At 36.2% G+C, this 23,240-nt stretch overlaps 1 protein-coding gene across 1 annotated transcript; it reads right to left on the reverse strand.

The window, feature by feature from the left end:
* Positions 1-1,488: 1,488 nt before the first annotated feature.
* Positions 1,489-18,947, reverse strand: fgf5 (fibroblast growth factor 5). The gene is made up of 3 exons (XM_056456994.1): positions 18,672-18,947; positions 15,501-15,604; positions 1,489-2,560 (listed from the first exon to the last, which is right to left on the reverse strand). The coding sequence occupies exons 1-3, from the start codon at positions 18,886-18,888 to the stop codon at positions 2,204-2,206; spliced, it is 678 nt and encodes a 225-aa protein (XP_056312969.1). The 5' UTR covers positions 18,889-18,947; the 3' UTR covers positions 1,489-2,203.
* Positions 18,948-23,240: the final 4,293 nt, after the last annotated feature.

Raw genomic sequence — 23,240 nt, forward strand, 5'->3', positions numbered from 1 at the left:
CTGTTCCTGAAGGCACACCAACAGTACACATTTTCAACCTCTCCCTAATCAAACACACCTGAATCAACTTATCATAACATCAGAACAGACTCCAACACCTGAAGTTAATGGGTCAGAAAAGGGAGACATCCAAAATATGTACTGTTGGTATGCCTCCAGGAACAGGGTTGGGAAACACTGCTTTACACCACTGTGTTTTACTCATTTGTGTCTGAGATGTCAAACAAAATCTTTTAAAAACACAGTAGGTATATAACAGGTACACTTGATCTTTTTGATGAGTACTGGTCAGAATATGCTGTTTTATTTGTACATAAACATGTTACACTGAATAACAATGGACTCATACAGAATGCTGTTATGGCATTTTGATCAAAGTTATTTGAAACATCCAAAATAGACACTTTTATCAGCAATTTAAGAGTTCGCACTTAGATATTGTTTGACAACTGTAAGCAGGTTTGGCGTGCTGTCCTGGGAGAGAACCCTGAGCTCGGAGATAGTTGAGCCCAGGGCTCTCGCCTGGTCCATAGAACATGTGAGGGGAGTACGAGATCAGGTGGTTCTCGAGAGCTCCCCGTGGTAAAGGAGGAAAAGTGGAGAAGGGGTGGATGGGGGTTTCTTCGGAAAACGAAGATAAGAGAGTAGTTCTAGCTAGACTACTTATAGTGAGTTGGGATTGATTTGATTGGCTAACTAATGAATGTAGATGGGTGGCTAGTTTGTGAAACTTAAATTGAATTTGATGCGAACAACTAAATGGGATGCTTCCTCTTTGACACATTTTGCCATATGGACCCTTTTCACATTTCCGGGTTTCTCAGTAGTGGAAGTGGTCATAGTTAGGTAAACTTAGAGCACAGTGAAAGGGAGAATACGACGATTTAATTTTTGTTTACAATCCCATTTGCTGAAAGATTTTTTTAAGAAATGCCACGATGGTGTTATTAAGACTTTCAGAAAAACAAAATTGTGTGAGACTGATGAGGGCAGCCAGAAAAGAGAATAATGTCAAATTTACTCTCAGCCCCATAGATGCTGCATTAGAAACACTCGTCTAACGGCATTGGCTTTTTTGTAATTTGACGCAAAGATGATATACACACATAAATACATATAAATGTACTTTTTTTAATCAAAATATTATAACCTTTTAAGGATTTAAGATTATGATGACCGTTAAATGCATCACAGCAATCTTGTGAAAAGGGTCCATTGATGGTCGGGAACATCTAATGCAGAATCAACAGTAATGGTAGTTGTGATAAAAGTACACCTTTTTAGAATTTCTATTAATTCAATATATTTCCATTCTCCGTGTGGTAGTCTTGTGAGGTAGACAACGGCCTCATAATAAATTGTGAATTGTTTATTTCAATTGAACTATTGTAAAATGTAGCTTAAAAAGTATTAATAATTAATATTAACAATTCATGCTTTCAGCTGTAAACACTAAAGATGAGTTCTACAGTTTTTTTGCTTGACAGGATATTTTGTTAGGGGTCAAACCGCAACTGTCTGCCATTTGATACACCTATATGAGCAGAGCTCATAAAAAACACAGAGCCGTCTCACAAGACATGTTTATCCTTGTGGGACATCGCTCTTCTGTGGAATGCACTGGGGTCATGACAGGATTTTACTTTCCATGACAGTCAGCAGCTAGATTGATTTTTTTTTTTTTTTTGACAAACGAACATCTACGTGTTCAAAAAGTAGATACTTTTCTTTCAAACAGTTTAGCAATCTATGTGCAATCCAGAAGCATTCAAAAGTATTAATGTATTCATGTATTGTGCACTTTTTCAAAAATATATTTGCAGATAACCATCACAAACGTTATAATCTTAGGAGCTGGATAACTGTGCAAAAAAAAAAGCTTGTAGACATAAATATATTGTATAAATACAGTGAGGTATAATATAAAATACAGTTACTTTTTGTAAAATTACTTGGGTAAATCCTTTTGTGAAGACGATTTCTAGTTTTCAAAAGATCTTCATGAAATGCAAAGCAGTTCATTCAATCTGGAAAATGTCTTGTGATTGGCTCATTCAGCCCTTTGACGTGACGTACATGATGACTGGAATGCTCATGTCAAAGTTAGGTATTTTACCTAGAAGAAATTTTAAAAAGTTTATTTCAGAGAACCCATTTTCTCCCCCCGGTTTGTCTTTTTGCAAGGTTAGTCAGAACTGCAGGTCTATCCGAATCGAAACTTTGGCCAGTACTTGACTATTGGTCGATTCTTCTTTGCAGTGTTGACTTTTGCTAATGAAGGCTTTGAAGGATGTGGCGGAGGTTGCTTTTCCTCCTCTTTGTCTGTTACTGTGAATCCTTGCTCAGTCTTTTCATGTAGGTTCATCCTCGGCAGAAAATGTGTAGACACGTGTTGTGACTTCACTCTCGGACTGGACCCCATTTTTGCTTTTCCTCTCTTGTTGAGGGCCACAAACCATTCTCTACCAGTGCGATGGTTTTTGTGGATCACTGAGGCGTATGTGTTATAGCTGTTCTCCTGAAACCGCTCTCTGAACTTACAGTCATCTGTAAAGCTCTCCTGCATGGGGAAGAGGGAGAATAAAGTGATACAAAAGAGAAAATCAACAAGTTCAGTCTGATACTGATACATCTGTGCATGTTAATGGTCACATTAAAAAGTCTTGAATCTTGGCGTTCAGCATAGCCAGTGAGTGATCCCTCCGATGATCTGTGTTTGCACTTCAGCTAGAGCCCAGCTGCAATGGTGTTTATGTAGGGTTAGGTTTCCTCTAATATTTGTACATCTTACTTTCAAATCAGATTATTACAGTACTTATACTAGTAAGAGTGATCGTAATATGCTTTTTGTATTATTGCAAGATTGTGAGTATATGTGCCTACAAGTAAAATAAATAGACTATGGTTGCATAATTCACTATGGGATTAAATCACTCTTCTAGTCTAGCAGTTTGTATTAATATAGATACTACAAAACACCAAATGACTTGTACAATGTAGCAGACGTGTAGTTCTCCTCTTTCATAAGATGATTGCGTGATGATAATACATAAAAATAGGAACTCTGTACTGCATGGTTAATCATGAAGATGATGGCACTCAACACCACAAAACATTGACTACGTTTACATGGATACCAATCTGATTTTAATATGATTAAGACAATACTCTGATTAAGAGTCTACCATGTAAACAGCGATTTTTGATTAATTTAATCTGATTAATCGGACTAAACAGAAATGGAATTAAGAAGTGGAGTATGCCGATTTTAGTCGCATTATTGAAGTGGAGTACAGACATGTAAACAACTTAATCAAACTATTACCGTCGTGTCAGATTTTCGCCACATTTTGCGACAGGATAGTCTATGCACACACGGCTGTTTGACACTATTCTCTGCACCTACCGAGTGAGTGAAGGACCACAGACACCTGCATCACGAAATGCAGAGTGTTTTTCCCCATATTGCATGCAGTATCAAATTCCATTAAAACAACACTCTTCCAGCAGTTCATACTCGCATCCAATATCTTGTTTGTCACGGGGGACATGAATGAAATGTTCCTGAATGAAAGTGAAAGTGCCAAACTGCAGTTAAAGACAACAAATTAAAAATGAAACGAAAATGAAACGAAATTACATAAAACTCCAGAGGAAATGTGGATAGCAAGCTGACGCAATTACGTTAATTGAATAATGTGCTATAACATGTAAAACAGGATCATGAAAGGAACGTTCAAAATGCAACTCATGTAAACACCTTAAACAAATTATTGTCTTATTTCGATTAAGGCAGATAATTTGATTACTGAAGTTCATGTAAACGTAGTTACTGGTATGATGTTGTAAAAGAAATATACAGTAAAGCTATGACTAATAACGATCAGAACTGTTACAGACTCAGCATTTTAACCACCATAGACAACGAGAGAGACAAGTGCCCACCAATGATCATAAATGGCCCATACTTAAAATTATGGCACTGCTGTGCGACACTCCATTGTGCAGTGTTGTATTTGTTATTTTGTGACCAAAAAGTAACATTTTAGGGTAGTGTTGCAATGACTGAGATGCCCAATCAGATTAAAGCAATGAAAGAGCTGTTTTACAACAGACATGTTATGTGACTGACAGTAACATCCTATAAAACAAACTTAATGTCAAATATAAATATTTTATGAATATTTTGTAATTTATAACATGGTATATGAATCATGTAATTCCTGAATGTAATGAGACATAAAATATTTTCGGCCAAGTAATTTTTTTGGCATACAAACAAAAGTGAATACATGTGCGCATATTTTAAAATATTATGCAAACAGCTGAGAAGGATCAATTCTGAATTCTTTTTTGTTTCCCTTCCAAATGCCAAAATTTGGTCGCAGAGTCTTTATTTGTTTTTGTTTAGATCAAAGCAAGAAGGTCACTGGTTCAGGTCCCGGCTGGGTCATTTGGCATTTCTGTATGGAGTTTGCATGTTCTCCTCGTGTTGACGTGGGTTTCCTTCGGGTGCTCTGGTTTCCCCCACAGTCCAAAGACATGCGGTATAGGTGAATTGGGTAAACTAAATTGGCCTTAGTGTATGTGTGTGAATGAGTGTGTATGGAAGTTTCCCAGTACTGGGTTGCAGCTGGAAGGGCATCCACTGTGTAAAACGTGCTGGATAAGTTGGCGGTCCATTCCACTGTGGCAACCCTTGATGAATAAAAGGACTAAGCCAAAGGAAAATGAATGAATGAATGAAGTAGTTTTACAATAGGTATCCCCCACCCCCTCCAATATAATTCACACTTATATAATGTATAAAATTATACACCTCAGAAATGCAATTAACCCTCCAATTGACTTACTGGTCAAAAATGACCCAAACATTAGAAAGAAATTAATTATTTTCTATTTTCTAAATTTCATTAAGGCTAAAATATTGTTTTTTTTTTTTACAGGTCAATTACAGGTCAGCTATGAAACTGTTTTTACACCACAAAAACTACTGGCAAACCAGCCTGATCTCATGAGAAAACGTAAGTATTTTACGTTTTGTCAGTTTAGTGGCGAGTTCAGTCATACAAAATTGTACGATTTTAAAAAGGAGGCATGGCACCTAACCCCACCCCTAAACCCAACCGCCATTGGGGGATGAGCAAATCGTACTAAATCGTACGAATTAGATCGTACGAATTCATACGAATTAGCCACTAAATCAAAAAGTTACAAATTGACGTGAGATTGTGTTGGGCAAACACATGCACACTCCAACACACACACCCCAAAAACCAGACACACAATAAGAATCTGCTGCTTCAACTTGTATGAATACTGTTTTGCTAATTTATTTATTCTTACATTTATGCAGTATACCTTTAGCATTAAAAAATAGATCCTTTTACTTTAGTCAAATATGAGTGTTGCCTACTGATTAAGCATTGATTAAAAACTCCACACTGATGAGGGAAAACCTAGACCTTCACAGTTTATATGTTGTTGTTTTTTAATGAAAAATAGATTTGAGGATTGAAATGAAATTTAGCTGCTTTATTTAAGAGCTTTACTGAAGGCGGCTCATTTTTGACCTATAGGACAAATGACATGTACAGAATTTTAAGACAACAGGTGGGTTAAATGATTCATGTATCCTTTGAGCATCAATAACAATCTTTAAAGGGGTATAAATCCTTCTCAAAGGGTATATGTCCACCTATAAGAACAGTACACGATCGGCTTTCGTACTGTGCTTCAGTTTTACCACAGCAAAATATACGAAACCACAGCACATCAATAAAGCTTTTAACACTTTGGGCACACAATAAGTAATTACTGTGCACACACTTTGTAGGATGCCACATTAGCAGCTGCTGGAGAGAGAACACTTTGTGGCCTGATTGAGTTTAGCCCCTCATAAAGACAGCTAATGAAAGCAGCACGCGGATTATAGACGCTGAGCCCCAGAAAAAGCATTGAGGGGGTTAGAGAATAATTGCAAGTTTTACTTTTATCTCCCAGCTCAAAGTCATCAAAACCGACTTTCCAATCAAAGACTGTGGTGACTGACAGAAGCAGAGCTTTTGTTTGTGTGGGCTAAAAACTCATTAGGCTATAAAATAACTTTTTCTTCCAGAGCTCAGGAAAGCAGGACACTCTTTTTTCATAGGCAATCTGTGGTTGTGTACTGGCTAGGGTTGACCAGACTTAGATTCTCTTTTGAGCTAATGTTTTTAAAGATTTGACCTATGTCCACTCTGTTTTATCACACACAAGCTGATCATCGATAGATGATTCAAAATTCACTTAAATAGGACAATTTTTTATCCGTCTGTTATGTTTTCTTCAGATTGATGTCTGTGTTGGATGTGTCTGTAAATCTGTCAAACCAGGCTCACTGGAAATACGTGCCTCAGGCTACATTTTTGTAAAACCTGAAATGTTTCAGGTGACAAACCCACCAGATGGCGCTGTGTAGTTTTTTGTGTGTGAATCTGAAATGTGTTACTTATGGTACGTTTTGTTGCACATTTCAGATACATGTCCGTCTTGTACACGTATGTAAGAGGGCGAGGCTTGTCATGCAGATCACCTAGCGAACCACTGACCTAAACCCAACCAATGGTGTTTTAAAGAGCAAAGGTAAGAGAAAAGTTTACTGTGCCCATGTAATTTTAACCTTGATTTAACATTAATTTGACCTATTTGTGGAACTCTGCTTTATCAGTCTCAAACCCGAACAATCTGCATTGTAAGTAAACACTGTTGAAAGTGAGCTACCAAGGAAAATGCCAAAGAAAAGTTGTTTATATGTAGATAGACAGGGAAGGCTAACATATAATTATTGGTATTTATTTTGTGTTGTGATCTGCACAAAAATTATTATTAGTTGATAATATGTTTCTGTAAGTATTATTAGTGTGAAATTAGTGGAAAAAAGGTTTTTGTTCATCCTACTGCATCATACTGATAATTTTACCTATACATAAAGTAAAAATGTTTCCAGTTTCACAAAAATCTAAACTATGGCCATATTTCCAATGAGCCTGTACTGCAACATCTTTGAAACTTGTGTTGGGGTCAGGACTAACTCATTCAGGTACAAACAAGTCTTGGTCTTGACTTTGACTTGACTTTTGTGATCTGTTTTCACTCACACTTGAGTGAAGTAGCTTTGAGTACAATGCTTCAAGTAAGTATTTGATAGTCATGGTATAATCGTAACTGCCCAGTGTTTACAAAATTATTAATATTTGTATTAATTTATATTTATCTTTTCCAACTAAGTCTTGTGTAGGAGGAATGCATTTGCATTTTAATAAATCATGTGGTGTTTTCAAAATCAAACGCATTGTAAAGAACAACATTAAAAAAATAAGTTCAGTAGAACAATTGCATCAAGGTCTGGTTGTATAATGGTGTTTATACACTATTCATAGTATGGCTGGGCAGTATGATGGTATATATCTTTACTGCGGAATGAAATGTGTACGGTAAAATTATTTTTTATTCCCTGTAATGTAATGTAAATAAGTGGCATGGTCCACTCACCTGCAGCATGCGTGAGGCTGAGAAAGACACTTCATGGTAGACTGGCAGTGTTGCCAATTACTTTATATTTTCAACAAGTGATCACTTAGTTATATTTATACAAGAACTGTAAGTGTTTATATTTTGTATTTTTGAAGGGAAAACCTGTTTGATATTTCTGTAAAGTGTTTGCATATTTACATTTTCATAATTAAGTTTTATATATATATATATATATATATATATATATAAGAGAGAGAGGAGATGAAGAAGACTTTAATTTTTTCTTAAATGCAAATATAATATATTTTCTTCCATAGCTAAATTGTTTTCAAAAACAAAATCCAAAAATAAAAATAAAAAGAATAATACAAACTAAAGAAGACTCATTAATATAACCAAACTAAAACTGTGACTGTGCTGGGATTTTACATATTTTTTATAAAGAAATATCAGCATATCTATGTTTTCTGGCATAAGCTGTGGTCTTTGCACATTTACAATGTCCCCTGCTGATGAAAAACTCTTTCACTGGGTACTGAGATGGCTGGTGTGGAGAGGAAAGCCTTTCCTAAACCAGAGAGCAGTGTGTACAGAGGTGGTCAATGGACCCTCTTACCCAGGAGACTGGCCACTGGCATAAAACACTGATCAGAAAATTATTACAGGAGTTGAACATAATTATGACGCTGAATCATTAATATTTCTTGTATAATTAATTAGTATAAGTATCAGTGTGATACACTTAAAAGAGATAATCTTGAACATTTTAAATATTCAGTAATAATAAGCAAACTATTAAAATATGCATAAACTAATTGGAAAATGAGAGGGTAAAAATTTACTAATACCTGGTTCTGTAACAGAACAGCTTTCTCTTTCAGTCTGAAAAACATCTTCACACTTTCGCTATGAAAACATCTTCTCAGCACTCGTCGGAGCAAGTGTAGCTGCAAATCATCCGGTCCGTGTGGTTTGGCTTATTTGGTTTTTTTGCATATAGACATCTGTGATAGTAGTTTTTCACTGTGCTGATGATTTAGGTGCATCATGTTTGATGTTCTTTTAGTGTATGTTAATGTCTTTTTGCAGTATTTGCACACAGTTTGTTGTTTTGTCTGGCGGACTTCACCACTGTCATTTTACTCTGCCGCCCCAGCTCTTACTTTCCACTGTTGCCAACTGTTTTCAACGAAAAGGCGCTAAGCTCTGCCCGAAAAGTCGCTATATGTCACTTGATTACATCATACGTCAATTTGCTTATTACTGACGTCATCACTTTCTACAGTTTCTGTTTCTTTAATAGCCTATACGTTTATTTCACGTGGCCGCCATTTTACAGAACCAAAGCGAGGCTGAGGTGGGAAGAAACCCGGAAGTATAGGACCAGCACTGTAAACATTGCAGCAACATGATGTGGACTACAAACCTCCAGCTGTTGCAAAGATTTCAAAATGCAGAAATGGTGTAAACATTACTTTAATATTATTCAGTAAGATTAATTTAAACAATTAAAAGCAATTTAGCATCAAACAACATCACAATCTCTTCAAGAGTAATATGCTTAAGTGTCCTCCTAGGCTTCAGTTCATGGCACCAGTTAAACACCGTGGGGACGCTTCCCTGCTTCGGTCTATGTAACCCGGTGAGTGATAAAGCACTGCAGTCCTCTGTAGCACACCCTCGTGTTGTCTGTAATAGTGTTGTCCTGATACTGAAGTTTTAAAACCGGCTAACACTGAAGTGCCGCTGAGCGCGGATGACTCGACTGATCTTCACGGCTGCTTCGCGCTCCAGTCTCCGTGTATCTGTTTTGCACTCAGTTTACCGCTCTTCACACAGATACACGGAGACTGTAGTGCAAGCGCGAAGCAGCCGTGAAGATCAGTCGATTCATCAGCTCATCGCTCGTCTGTGTTTGTGCTCAGTAAACAGCGGAGGGTGAACTGATGACCTTCTCCGCCAATAACAAGCATTTCTATTGAGCACGTGAACACAATGGCAAATCAGCGCTGTTTAAGAAAGCCATCAACAGTGCCCTAAATGTTAGCGGGAAATTGGCGGTTTTTCTTTTAATTCAGTATCGTGACAAGTCTAATATAGTGAAAGAATCAGTTCATTAACTCGAGTTTGATAAATGGCATCTAAAACGTGTGTTTGGGAAAGAAAACGTAAGCTAACTAGTGCCATTTCCTTTAACTGAGCTCTGATATCCCTTTTATTTTCACCATTCATTCAGAACAGACCATCGGGTCACTCGGAAGGCGGTAAAATTATTCATTTGTGTCATTTTCTCTTGGCTGATAAGATATACAGCCAAGTACACAACGTTCCTATGCAACTCCCAACGATACTTCCAGGTTTCTTCCCACTGCAGCCTCGATTTTGCTTTTTAAAATGGCGGTCGTGTGAAATCAGTCTATGGTTAATAAAGGGGTATTTTTATTAGCACTCTGCTTTATGTAAGCATGTCAATTTAACAAAACGTATTGCTGTTTGAATACAGTATATCAATATAGATGTGTAGTTAATTTGCAGTAATCTCTCAGACGTAATCAGACAAGTTCCGAAACGTAAGAATATTTTAAAGAATAAACAGTCAAATTAAATTGTTAAAATAAAGGAGAAGCAGATCGGTTTAACTGTACAATGGAAATACCTCACACTGCCGGTGCTCAATCATTTGCCATCAGTACGCAGAGGAGTGATCTGCTCTCGGGCTGCAGGTGGGAGAGACTGCAGGTGGGAGAGACTGCTGTACGAGGACTGACTGGGCTGCCTGTCAGTGCTCTGAGGTGGGGGAGGGGCCGACGGCATCACCCGCAGCTCGTTGAGAAGAGTAGGGATGGTACAGTATGGACACATGACAGTCTATAAGATCTCCATTAACACACAAAAAAGTCGCTAGATTTGTCGCTAGTCTAAAAGTCACTAAATATAGCAACAAAGTCGCTAAGTTGGCAACACTGCTGATGTGCAGGTAAAGTAAGCTTGCGCCTGTAACCACAGCACCCCCCTCTGTTCAAAACATGTATAGCGATTCATTCAACCGGTTTGAATCGTCAGGTTTGAATCGATTTTCAACCGACTCACAGTGAATCGTTACATCATTACATATTAGTATAGCACATTGAAAGCATATTCAATGATAATTAAGTGTGTTGTTCAATATTTCAGATAAAGTCAAATTTATTTAAAACTACTTTATTAGAAAAAAAATTGGGTATATTGAGGTAAAACCTTAAATGTTTAGTTTGAAGCACACAGTGATGTGGTGTTAGGACTTAAAACTAACATTAATAAGCATTAGAGCAACAATGTGATTCATAAAATGATTCTTGATCCAAATATGCCTGAAGTTATTTTTAGATATACCAACTACATTTTAGTGGAAGTCTTCATAAAATAAGTCTTTTTCTTCCATTACCTAACACTTACCTAAGGCTGACTCAAGTTAAATGTTAAGTGTGCTGTTTAGTAGTTTATAAACAGCAACAACTACATACAACTAATATGAATTTTGGCCTCACTCTCTAAAAATACATTTGGTGGGAAACTATATCATGAATTTAATGAGGGTCAGTCCCAAAAAAGAGGTCTTGCATAATTCCGCAACTCTGAAATAATAAAACTGTTCTGGATTGCTGAAGAGTGCAGCAAAGCAGAAAATGGTGCCATTACAATATTTTCTAAACATGCCAGTCACAACTTGACCCAACATTAACTTCACAGGGGCTCTCTCCCCTAAATGCGCTCATTTAGCCCAAATTGACTGAACGTTTGTTTGATTAGTGTACATGGTTTTTGTCTTCTGGAAGTGCCTATGAGCTGCATTTTAATGAGCAGCCAGCTGTTGTAGATGCATCCTTTTCAGACATTTTAAGAGGTTATTTTAACGTTGGAGGAGAGACAGAAAATCCCATATGTCTGTAGTTCAGTGTCTTGGAGCAGGTGATGTATTATTTTCAATTTATGATGGCTTTCTTTGTGAATATTATCCACTAACAATCCTCTCTTTAAGATTTCCCATGCTGTGGTACCTCCAGCACTGAGCTTTTGCAGACACGAGTAATTACATTTTGACACGACAGATTTAATCCCATTCATAAGTAACTATTCAGAGTTGTTTCCTTTACCTTGTGAGCTTGTGAGTGCAATTAAAAGGATGGTTCACCCCCCCCAAAAAAATAAATAAATAAAAACTATCTATTTGTTGTTGATTGTGCTCACCCTCAGGCCATCTAAGATGTAGAGGACTATATTTTCTTTAGTGAAACAGCATGTAAACGGTATTTAACAGTTGAGATATGGCTGCTTTCCTGCTAGTGGGCATGGTTACAGTGTAGCAACGGGACGTGCCCACAGCGTTTGAGAGCAGAGAGACCTGACTATATTTTAAAAAGATTTCATTCATTCATTAATTTTCTTTTAAGCTTAGTCCCTTTATTAATCTCTGGGAAACATATACATACACTTATTCACTCATACACTATGGACAATTTTGCCTACCCAATTCACCTGTACCACATGTCTTTGGACTGTGGGGGAAACCGGAGCACCCGGAGGAAACCCATGCGAACGCAGCGAGAACATGCAAACTCCACCAACTGAGCCGAGGCTCGAACCAGCGACCCAGCGACCTTCTTGCTGTGAGGGGACAGTACTACCTATTGCGCCACTGCATCGCCTTAAAAAGATTTTATTTATTTATTTATTTATTTATTTATTTATTTATTTATTTATTTATTTATTTATTTATTTATTTATTTATTTATTATCATCATTCAAATTTGGCTCAGTGGTCAGTAACGCAATTTTCTGTAGTGTTACAATCTCAGAACAGATATTTTAATATCACTTTACCTGAACTTTAAAGACTTTGAAAAAAAACAATTGGTCTGTGCAAGAAATTGAACATTATTTGCTATGTTATTATCTTTAATTGACAACCTCATCAAACAGTCCATTTTGTCAGATTGGTGTGCTCTTGATCCATTTGCAGAAGCTGTGAATTAGAGTTAATAATGCTCAGTTTGCTTGCACAGACGATTTGTTTCACTTTATACATCAAGACATGCTGATGTCCATTGACTTTTTATGAATCACTAACACCCCATTCACACAGGGCTTCAGCATCAACGCTTGACAGAGGGCGTGTCTGAAGTTGAGGCTGACGCGATCGTCATAGCAGCGTCAGCCAATGAAATAAAGTCAGCAATCGGCTACTGTCTTTGCATACAGCGATCTGATTGGCTGACGCTTCCGTCTGCACTTGAAAAGTTGAGAAGTTCCCAACTTCTGCAGCAAGCAACGGCACTGAAGCGGCACCAACGGATCCACAATGCAGTTCGGCATTATTTATTGTTATTTGTGCTTTATTAGGTTACTAAAACATTTACTCTATTCTTATCTCAGTTAAACAACCACTTACTTTTGACATATTTCAGGAGATAATGATGAACTAACATGTTTTAAATCTAGCAGCTATGCACACTTTGCTATGCGCATTTATTCACAGAATTGCTGCTAAGTAGATATGTTTTAAAAATGGCTTATACCTTGGATGGCCTTAGGTGAAAAAATAAAAAGCTTATTTTCATTTTTAATGAGCTATCCCTTTAAATTTGGTTCTGGAGCCATACACGTTTCATGGAATGGGAGATGGTTGCATCTCTGTTTCCCTCTTGGTTTCTCACTCGCTCTCTATTGTTTTCATAATAAATGCAGTGACCTCGTAAGCTTTGCAAAGATTATGTTAGTAATGGCTTGCTGGGTAGGTCACACGGCATAATGTACATCTGTCCCCTTTGCCATTATCACAGCAATAAATTGCCACTATGAAAACATCTAAATATTAAATATGACAGACAGTGCAACAAAATCAGACGCAAAGTCATTTGATACTCCTTTGGTTAGGCCGACTTGTCTACAGACTGAAGTGCTTGGGGTTTAAAACCCAAGCTGACAGCTATTAAATAAGCCGCTGCAACTGTAGCTGGTCTGAGGAAATGAAACCCAATTCAAGTCTGACGGAGCCGCCGCAGCTGCTTTAATTACAGATGATGTCTGCAGCAGTTTGGAGGCTAATCCTCGGATTTATCAGACTGCTTTATTATCTGGCCCTTACGAGATTTCTCTAAAATTGTAAAACATTAATGTGAAGTAGGGTCCACATGAATGTAGAACATTTTATGTCTTTTCAAAGTAATTTAATACTTTCAGCAAGGATGTGTTCAATTGTTAGTGACAGTATATATAATTACGTATAATGTTACATAAGATCTTTTATTTCAAATAAATGGTGTTCTTTTGAACTTTTTATTCATCAAAGAAGATTACTAAAAAAACAATGAATTAAAAGTTCTACACTACCTGACTAATGTCTTGTCGCTGATCCCAGTTGTAAGAGAAACAAATAATAACTTGACTTCTAGTAGATCATTTGGAAAAGTGGCAGAAAGTAGATTTTTCGGATGAATCATCTTTTGAATTGCATCCCATTCAACACAAATACTGCAGAAGACCCACTGGAACCCGCATGGACCCAAGATTCTCACAGAAATCAGTCAAGTTTTTGAAGTAGGAAAAATCATGGAGGTCTGCAAAGTGGATGGCAATATCAACAGCCTGAGGTATCAAGACATTTGTGCAGCCCATTACATTACAAACCACAGGATAGGGCAAATTCTTCAGCAGGATAGCACTCCTTCTCATTCGTCAGCCTCCACATCAAAGTTCCTGAAAGCAAAGAAGGTCAAGGTGCTCCAGGATTGGCCAGCCCAGCCACCAGAATGAACATTATTGAGCATGTCTGGGATAAGATGGAGGAGGCACTGAAGATGAATCCAAAAAAATCTTAATGAACTCTGGGAGTCCTGCAAAAAGGCTTTTCTTTGCCGTTCAAGATGACTTTATTAATAAGTTATTTGAGTGATTGCAGAGATGTATGGATGCAGTCAAGCTCAAGGGAGTCATACACAATTAATTATTTTTTTCACTGCAGCATGACTTTATATTCTGTACTGTACATTATTCTTGTTAAGTGACAAGACTTTTGTCTAAGCAAAGTCAGACGTTACTTTCCTAATTAAATAATTATAAATCAAAGCATGATCATATTTTATTTAGCTAAAATAAGCGTAATCTGGAGGCCTTTGCCTTTCATATAAGCCACTTCTGATACCAAATGATCAGCTAGAAGTCAAGTTATTAATTGTTGTTGATAGGTGACAAGACTTTTGTCAGGTATTGTACTTTTTTTAAACACTGATAATAATAATAATTTAATATTAATAACAACAACAACATTTATAAAGAAAGATGTGTCACTGAAAACTGGAGAAAAACTGGCTGCTTAAACTTCAGCTCTGCTATTACAAGATTTATATTTTAAACACATTAAAAGAGGAATTAAAAAATATATTTTTTGTTTCTGTATCAGCAGATACCTATTAACAGTAAAATATACATTAGTTAACACTCTGGTTTGTGATGCATGTTTTTTTTTTTGTTTATTTACACTTTTATATTGCATTTCATCTGTAAATTACATTTTAAACTATTCTCATCTATAAAACCTAACCTGAATACAGATTCTAATTTCTATCTGTTTCCCAGTAAGTCCCTGTTCTTACTTCCTGCGTGCTAAGTGTCCTTACAGCTGCCCAAACTTTGCTTACACACATATTGATTTCCTTCCTTGAAAGATTATCAACTACCCCAGACTCGTTTTAATCTGCTCTTCCCATTAACACATGCTAATAAGCTCTGCCTTCTATCAGACAGTCCAGACCTCTGCAAAGCCAGATAATTCTGAAACTGCAGTGTGTTTCTGCACTGTTGTGTGCTCCAAACGTCTTTTTAGGGGCTCGCCAATATCGCAATAATCCGAGATTTCTTTTAGAAGTGGTTGAAGAGTTTATTTAGCTCGCTTGTAGTTGGTTTGCAGTTTAAAGGATGTATGAATTAGTGTGTTGGATCAGACTTACAGTGGCATGAAGCCTTCCCCTCTTGTTCATGGCTAGAAATCGGTTGCTGAAAACCCCTCGGATACCTATAACCCCTTGAGACACGGCAAAGAGCTCCAGAACACCTGCAGATAGAGAAAACACATTGACAGCTGATGATCTTTTTGTCCTAAGAGTCAAAGTTCAGTATTAGGTTATGTTCAAACAGTAGCATAATACAGTTGTTTAATACAAAAATGAATGGTTATGAAAACGTGAACTGCATTTTAAAAGTGGTTTACTTAGATTTTAAATGCAGAGTTGGATGAAATGTGTTGTCTGTTGTGTTATTGACATACAGTTAAAGTCAGAATTATTAAACCCCCTGAATTATTAGCCCCCTTGTTTATTTTTCCCCCCAATTTCTGTTTAACTGAGAGAAGATTTTTTTCAGCATATTTCTACACATGATAGTTTAATAACTCATTTCTAATAACTGATTTATTTTATCTTTGTCATGATGACAGTAAATAATATTTGACTAGATATTTTTCAAGACACTTCTATACAGCTTAAAGTGACATTTAAAAGCTTAACTAGGTTAATTAGGATAACTAGGCAGGTTAGGGTAATTAGGCAAGTTATTCTATGACGATGGTTTGATCTGTAGAAAAAAATATAGCTTAAAGGGGCTAATAATTTTGACCTTAAAATGTTTTTTAAAAAATTAAAAACTGCTTTAATTCTAGCCGAAATAAAACCAATAAGACTTTCACCAGAAGAAAAAATATTATCAGTTATTCTGTGAAAATTTCCTTGCTCTGTTATTTAGCAAATATTTTAAACAATAATAAAAAAATCACATTCTGATTTCAACTGTATACAGTATTTATTAAATGAGGTTTTCTATGCTGTCATCAATTTCAATTTCAAATTTTATTTGTCACATACACAGCATGATATGCAGTGAAATGCATATACAACCAACCATGAAAAAACAAAACAAAAAATAATATCAATAAAATCCAAGTTATGGAGTAAAATAAGAAGTAAAAACACAGAAATTTTAGATATAAAAATAAAATAAGACCAAAAAATTAAATATTTAAAACTTTAGATGTAAAAATAGCAGAAAATAGAACAAAATAAAAAAATGTAAATAAAAAAACATCTTCGCTATACATACAAAAACATACACAACAACATACAATAAATCACATTTGCTGTTCGTTCAAACTACTTATTTAAAATAAGCTGAAACAACATAATTTTTGAGTCTTTTGGGGGGACAACTTACAGTAATTGTTTTATGTTCAATCCACTTAAATTTGTCAAAACTAACAAATGCCCCAAAATGAATCGATTGTGTAGAACCCAGCATTTTTACAGTGTATTAAAGTCTAATAAAGTGCCTTGTGTCTAGAGAGAAAGGAATGTATCCTGCAGGTGGTTTGTAGTATCCTACAGCATGTGGCTGTAGATTGTACTGTAGATTTTGTGGCACAATTGAAAGTTTTACTAATATGAACACTTTTGGAATGTGCCAATATACAGCATTTAGATGTAGATAAGATATTCAAGTTGAGAGCTTTTTTTTTGAGAGTGTAAATTTATTAACTTTCAAAAGTGCCTCAAAATGGGGATTGGCTTAAAGGAGAAAACTATTTTTTGAGGGGTGGAGAGCAAAGACAAAAATATCTAGATTTTTTTTTTGCTGTGCATATGTCAGTAGAAAACAGGAGTACATTTAAATTAACTTCCTGGAAACACAAGTTAAAATCTTTATGTTTTGTGTTGTTCTGTCATTATAGTTACAAGCATCATCACGGAGTGAAAAGCGAAGAGAATTATACTTAAAACACACGTGGAACATAACAGAGAAGAGGATTGAGTTACATGTACATACAGCACACAGACATTATTCTATTCACTTCTGTTCTCTGTTCTACGTGTACCAACAATTTGAGAGTCACATCTATAGCAAATATGTTTAATTCCAAACACAGACTGTGAAAAGTGTGTACTCATTTTTTTACTTATTTTCATTGCACAAAATATTAGATACACTAAACTGTTGATGGAGGTGAAAAACTATCTACGTGTAACTAATTTACTTGCTTTGGTTTAGAAAAGTAGTCAACAAACGTATACTTTGAAATGTATTTTAAAACATTAAAATCCAGTCAACAGTCAAAATGGATAATCCTGACTATAAACACAAATCCAGACACTAATATAATATGTTTAAACTGGGGTTAAAGGAAGGGCACCTAACATATTAAAGTAATATTCCGAAGAAGAAAAGAATACACATAATACATTGCAACATACTGTAAAACACACAAACTTCATATAAAACACCCAGCCAGAAAAGGGAATGTCATTACTACAGTTTTAGCTGGTGTACTGACTTCATTAGTTTCAAAAATTCACTCTTTTCACATATTTTACAAAGCCTGTTTTATTGCTATCCATATATAAGGTCATTGTTTGCTGATTGAAGATTGATGAAGATTGTATTTAGGGTTCAGTCTTTAAGGGCAGTGTTTCAGGTCAGTGATGTTTGCTTTCTAAATATTCTATCTGGCAAGTGGACTTAACACCCGCAGCCAACTCATAACAGTCCATTTTACGTTAATCTAATTTTGCTCATCTGTTTGACAGTAGACCCTCTAAATAGACCAAGTACTATGGTATGTGTACCCAGCTATTCAACCATTAACAGAAATCTAGTGCATGGCATGTTAATGATGCCACTCACTCCAGCTTTCAGCTCACTAGCATTCTGATCTCAGCCGCTGCACCTGTTCCCATACCTGTAAATAAACAAGCCTCTCCAAACAAGACACTCACACAACCAGAGTTGATTCATTCGACCAGCTCAATCTGCAATATTTACTTGTGTTCTGAGGAGTGTTTTCTTATTTTATTAACTATTCATCAAAAACCTGCAATGATTCTGTGCAAACGTCTTGCAAGGGGATGCATTACTGTTAAACCGTCAATGCCTTTGAATCATTTTAATGATTCTTTTGAATCGTTTTAATAATTTATCAGTGTTATAAATGTAAATGTCCTGAAAAAAACATTCGTATTAGTTTATTTCTAGAAGAAAAAAATCAAAGGAAGAAATCTGCAGTGTGGAAAAGAGATCAGTTAGTCAGAAATGCGAACTTCGCTTTCCACATAACCATTGGTAAAAATGTAACTTACTTAATGAATCTGGTTCGTGGCTCCCATTGACTCTTCCATCGGGGTGAATCTGAAGGTGGAAACCTATTCCAACTCTACAGTACAGTCTGCCAGTCCTTCGGCCAGATACGCGCCCTTCCTCGACAAGTTGGCGCTCCAAATACGCACGTTCGCGTCCCGTAAGCTGTGCAGAGCGCGGCAACTGAAAGAGCAGAAAAAGCAGGAGAGGAACGTTCATTCTTTCCAGAGAGCGCTAGGCCACTTCCAGCATTTTTGCCGCTGTCCCTGCGCTCTGAGGTGACGCGCTGTTTTACTGGTGGGCATTACCCTCGGCTGCAGGAGCTGGAGCAGATCTGCTGGCAAAGAGATATTTATATCACAAATGATCTCACTGCTTGATGCGTGCCTGAGATGTGCAGGACGCTCTCTCTCATCCTCAATTTGTATCGGACGAAAGTTCAAACCGTCCTGAGACCCATATTTCGTTGAAGATGAAACCGTGGACAGGAATGCGCTCTTATTAGAACGCGGGTCATTTGCAGACAATTAATGATGTTCGAGATGATACAGAGTTGAAATCTGCTTTAAAACGCACGTGGCGTGCTCTTGGAAATGTTGTGTATTTTGTTTTCAGTTGTTATTTTGAAATGAAGAATTTACATGCTCTCCATTTAAATAAAGTTCATTCAAGCAAAAAGTACGAAATTATCTCAGTTGTACAATGAAATTGACTTAACTTTGAGTGTTATGAACGTTTTGGTCTAATAACACAAAGGGCTCCTGCGTATCGGTTATCTTACACTTGATTTGATTTGGCATAGCATTGTTAAAGATTAATAAAACATTTTGCGATTAAGACGGTTTCTTTGTACATTATTATTTTTTCTTTCTTTCTTTTTCTTTTTTTTACTTTAATCCCGAACAGAAATTCTAAATCACTTTTTTTCTGCAGACGCGTTTATTATATAAGAATCGTGCCTTTTTATAGGCTGTTGTTTAGATGAATTTCTCAATAAATCATTCTGGGGACACGTTACGCATTTTAGGCAGGAGAGAATATGTATGCCAATGGTTGGAGGATCAAAATTATGACTGTGAGAGGCGGTTGTCAAAGATGTCTGTCCTAAATTCTGAATTCCTGATGTCCAGGTAACGCAAATATTTTGAGCGTCCTTAAGCACGAGCACGAACGTGTCAGCATTAACTTAAGAAATGTTGATAAAAGCATAATTTACTTGTATGAACTCGTAGCACTGTTTTCTGCGTTGACAAGAAGTAGGTATATAATCTTAATTTATATTTTTTATTTAGAAATTAATAAAAAAATATCTTATTTAATCATTACTTATATTAATGTATTTTTTTATAAAGTTTAACTTTCTGTACAGTATGACGTGATGGGCTGGCAGCATTGGTACATGCTGAATCAGAAAAGGAAAAGCAACAGTTTTATCAGCTAATAGTTTTTAAAATAGCAATATTTTCAGTGGAAATGTTGCTTTTATTTATTTATTTTAAAAGCAGGATTACAATTACATTGTTGTGTTTTCTGTAAATTGCATGTTTTATTAAATATTTAGGATGTGCTTTTCAAGAATATATTTGCAGGCAAAGTGCATGCATGTTTTTTTTTGGCCTAATTCCAACATGGATTAGTTTTAAGTAGCACATGTTGATGACAACACAGATCAACCTAAATGTATTATTTAAATAACTAATATGTTGCAATTTCATTGGGTCCTTTTCACTGGCCCTCTAATAATTAAACAATGGTAATGTCAAGGCCAGTTGTTTTAATACAGCTACCTGCTGAGTGAAAAGCAGCACTACATGCTTTCTGTTTAAAGGACAGCACAGTGGGATTTTCACTGTTTCTTTTAAAATGACTGGAACACATGAATTTCAGTCATCATCATTATCATCATACAATATTGTGTTGGATGGTTAATTAATTAAAACATTTTCAAATCTGAAAATTAGGTATTTACTGTGGAATTAGTACAAAAACTATTCAATTTAGCAAAATTTTTATGTGATGTTTTATTCCTGCAGTTAGAACTTTAGAAAAAAATAAAAATGTACTCACCCTCAAGTGGTTTCAAACTTGAAAGGTAATTTATGAGAGAAATTAGCAGTTTTTAGTTCAACATATGCCCAAAATGACTGTCACATATAAAAGTTCAATACATCATCACTAAAGTTTTATGTAAATGATAAACTCACATAACATATAACAAATGTTAATGTGAATGTGGTTACTTTTTCAGCTTTTTATTAATATTATAGCCATTTATTTTAAGATATTTACAGTTGCATGTCATTGCAAACTTGTAGAGCAATTTCTTTTTTTTTTAATGGCACATATATGCATGGTATATGTTCTCATATCTTGTATGCATGAATTTGCATGATCCTAGAGCGTTTGTACATTTTGCTCACAGCATCTTAAGTTACCTATGTGATGGCTGCCTTCAGTAATTTAAAAAGGAATGTGTCGGGAAAACATTACGATCTTAATCACTAGATAAATGACTGAGATGTGGAGGTCCGTGATGTATTCTTCTCTTTGTTTCACTTGCTGAACAACATGGATTGATCACTTTAATGTAAACAGCGCAGCACTGTTTACCTCCCAAATTGTAAAGGCCATTTGTTTGTGTTGGACCCTCCAGTAACTGCAGTGAGGTAATACACCCAGATGAGTATAAACACCAATGATCCTGATTGATTCGTCAACGATCCTGGCTTTTAAAAACTTTTGTAGTATCATGTAGGGCTTCCTCTCCTGGGGAAGAGTCATCTGTTATTGTTTTGGCACTAGTGATCATTGTCTGCGAATTAAGCTTTTGAGTAACAGGGGAGGAGATGAGTTTTCAGGTACTGCCACAAATGATAGCATCTGGACAGTGTTAAGACTGTCTGGCCTGTTTAAAGATCGCTGCCCAATAATTTTGTCTGCTGGCTGATGCCTTTTAACACATATGCTTTAGCAGTATTGGCGGTGCTGTCTAAGGCTGTATGTTGTATATTATGTACCTGCAAAATTTGTTACAAGAAGTCAAATATTACAATATTGTATGTGCTGTATGATTCTGCAGACTCTTTTTTTTTGTTGCTGTTGTTACAGTATATAGATAATATAAGTTTACTATTCTGAATAGACAATCACACATAACAATTAACAAGATGCAGTCAGTTTGAAATTATTTTATTTTAATATATATTTTTTTAATTAATGGTTCTATAAAGTCTTCGCTTGTTTTGTTATTGGTTAAATCAACACAATCTCACAGCAATTCGTAACTTTTTGATTTAGTGGCTAATTCGTACGATCCAATTCGTACAATTCAGTACGATTTGCTCATCCCCCAATGATGGTTGGTTTAGGGGTGGGGTTAGGTGCCATGCCTCCTTTTTAAAATTGTACAATTTCGTACGACTGAACTCGTACGAATTGGTACGAATTAGCCACTAAACTGACAAAACCTAAAATACTTACGTTTTCTCGTGAGATCAGGCTGGTTAAATCAGCACAAATCTGTTGAATCAATATCTGGGTTTCCATCATATTACTGCACAATTTAAAATTATCGCATGAAACACTTCAAATTAGGGTTGTCACGATACTGGAATTCGATACCAATCGATACTGAAATTTTAAAAGCATCCATTTCCCTCTGACGTTTGAGCGCTGTTGAGTGTGTTCTTAAACAGTGCTGATTAGCCGTTGTGTTCAGGTGCTCAACAGAAATGACTGATTGGCCGTGAAGATCATCAATTTTAAAGCCACGAAGATCAGCTTGTTGGTTTATGAGCTAGCATACAAGCGATCTGCTGATGAATCAGCTAATTTTTACGGCTTTTAAACACTCCAGTGTCCCTGTATCTGTAGTTACACTCAGTAAACAGCAGTAAGTTCAGTGAACTGATGACCTTCATGGCCAATCACAGTCATTGCTATTGAGCATGTGAATACAATGACAAATCAGTGCCGTTTAAGAAAGTGCTCAACAGTGCTCAAATGTTAGTGGGAAAATTTTTGTATCGATTGGTATCGAATTCCAGTATCATGACAACACCACGTCAATTTTTTTTTTTATTATTAAAATAGTAAAAACAGTTTTTACACTCACATTTGAATGTAAAAGTGTTTATTTATGCCAATTATGGGAGTGGAAGTTTATCAAAACAACTCTGATGTAACAAAGAAATCAGCTGTCTCTATTATGCTTGCCTTGTTTACTGTTGGTTACTACAGTAGGTTACAGACACAGCCATATCACCCTGCAGCCCAAGACTGGTTACTCACTAAAGCTAAGCAGGGCTGACACTAGAGCAAGGGGAGACTATACTGTCAGTGACCGCCATCTATCGGACGAGACATTAAACCGAGGTCCTGACTCTCTGTGATTAAAAATCCCATGGCACTTCTCATAAAGATTAGGTCAAATTCCGTCTCGGCCCTTACCCATTATGGCCTCCCAATCATCCCCATCCACTGAATTGGCTCCATCACTATATGTCCACTTCACTACTAGCTGGTGTGTGGTGAGCGCACTGGCACCGTTGTTCTGTGGCTGCCGTTGCATC

The sequence above is a fragment of the Danio aesculapii genome, chromosome 5, assembly GCF_903798145.1.
Source record: "Danio aesculapii chromosome 5, fDanAes4.1, whole genome shotgun sequence".
Classification (NCBI taxonomy): Eukaryota; Metazoa; Chordata; class Actinopteri; order Cypriniformes; family Danionidae; genus Danio; species Danio aesculapii.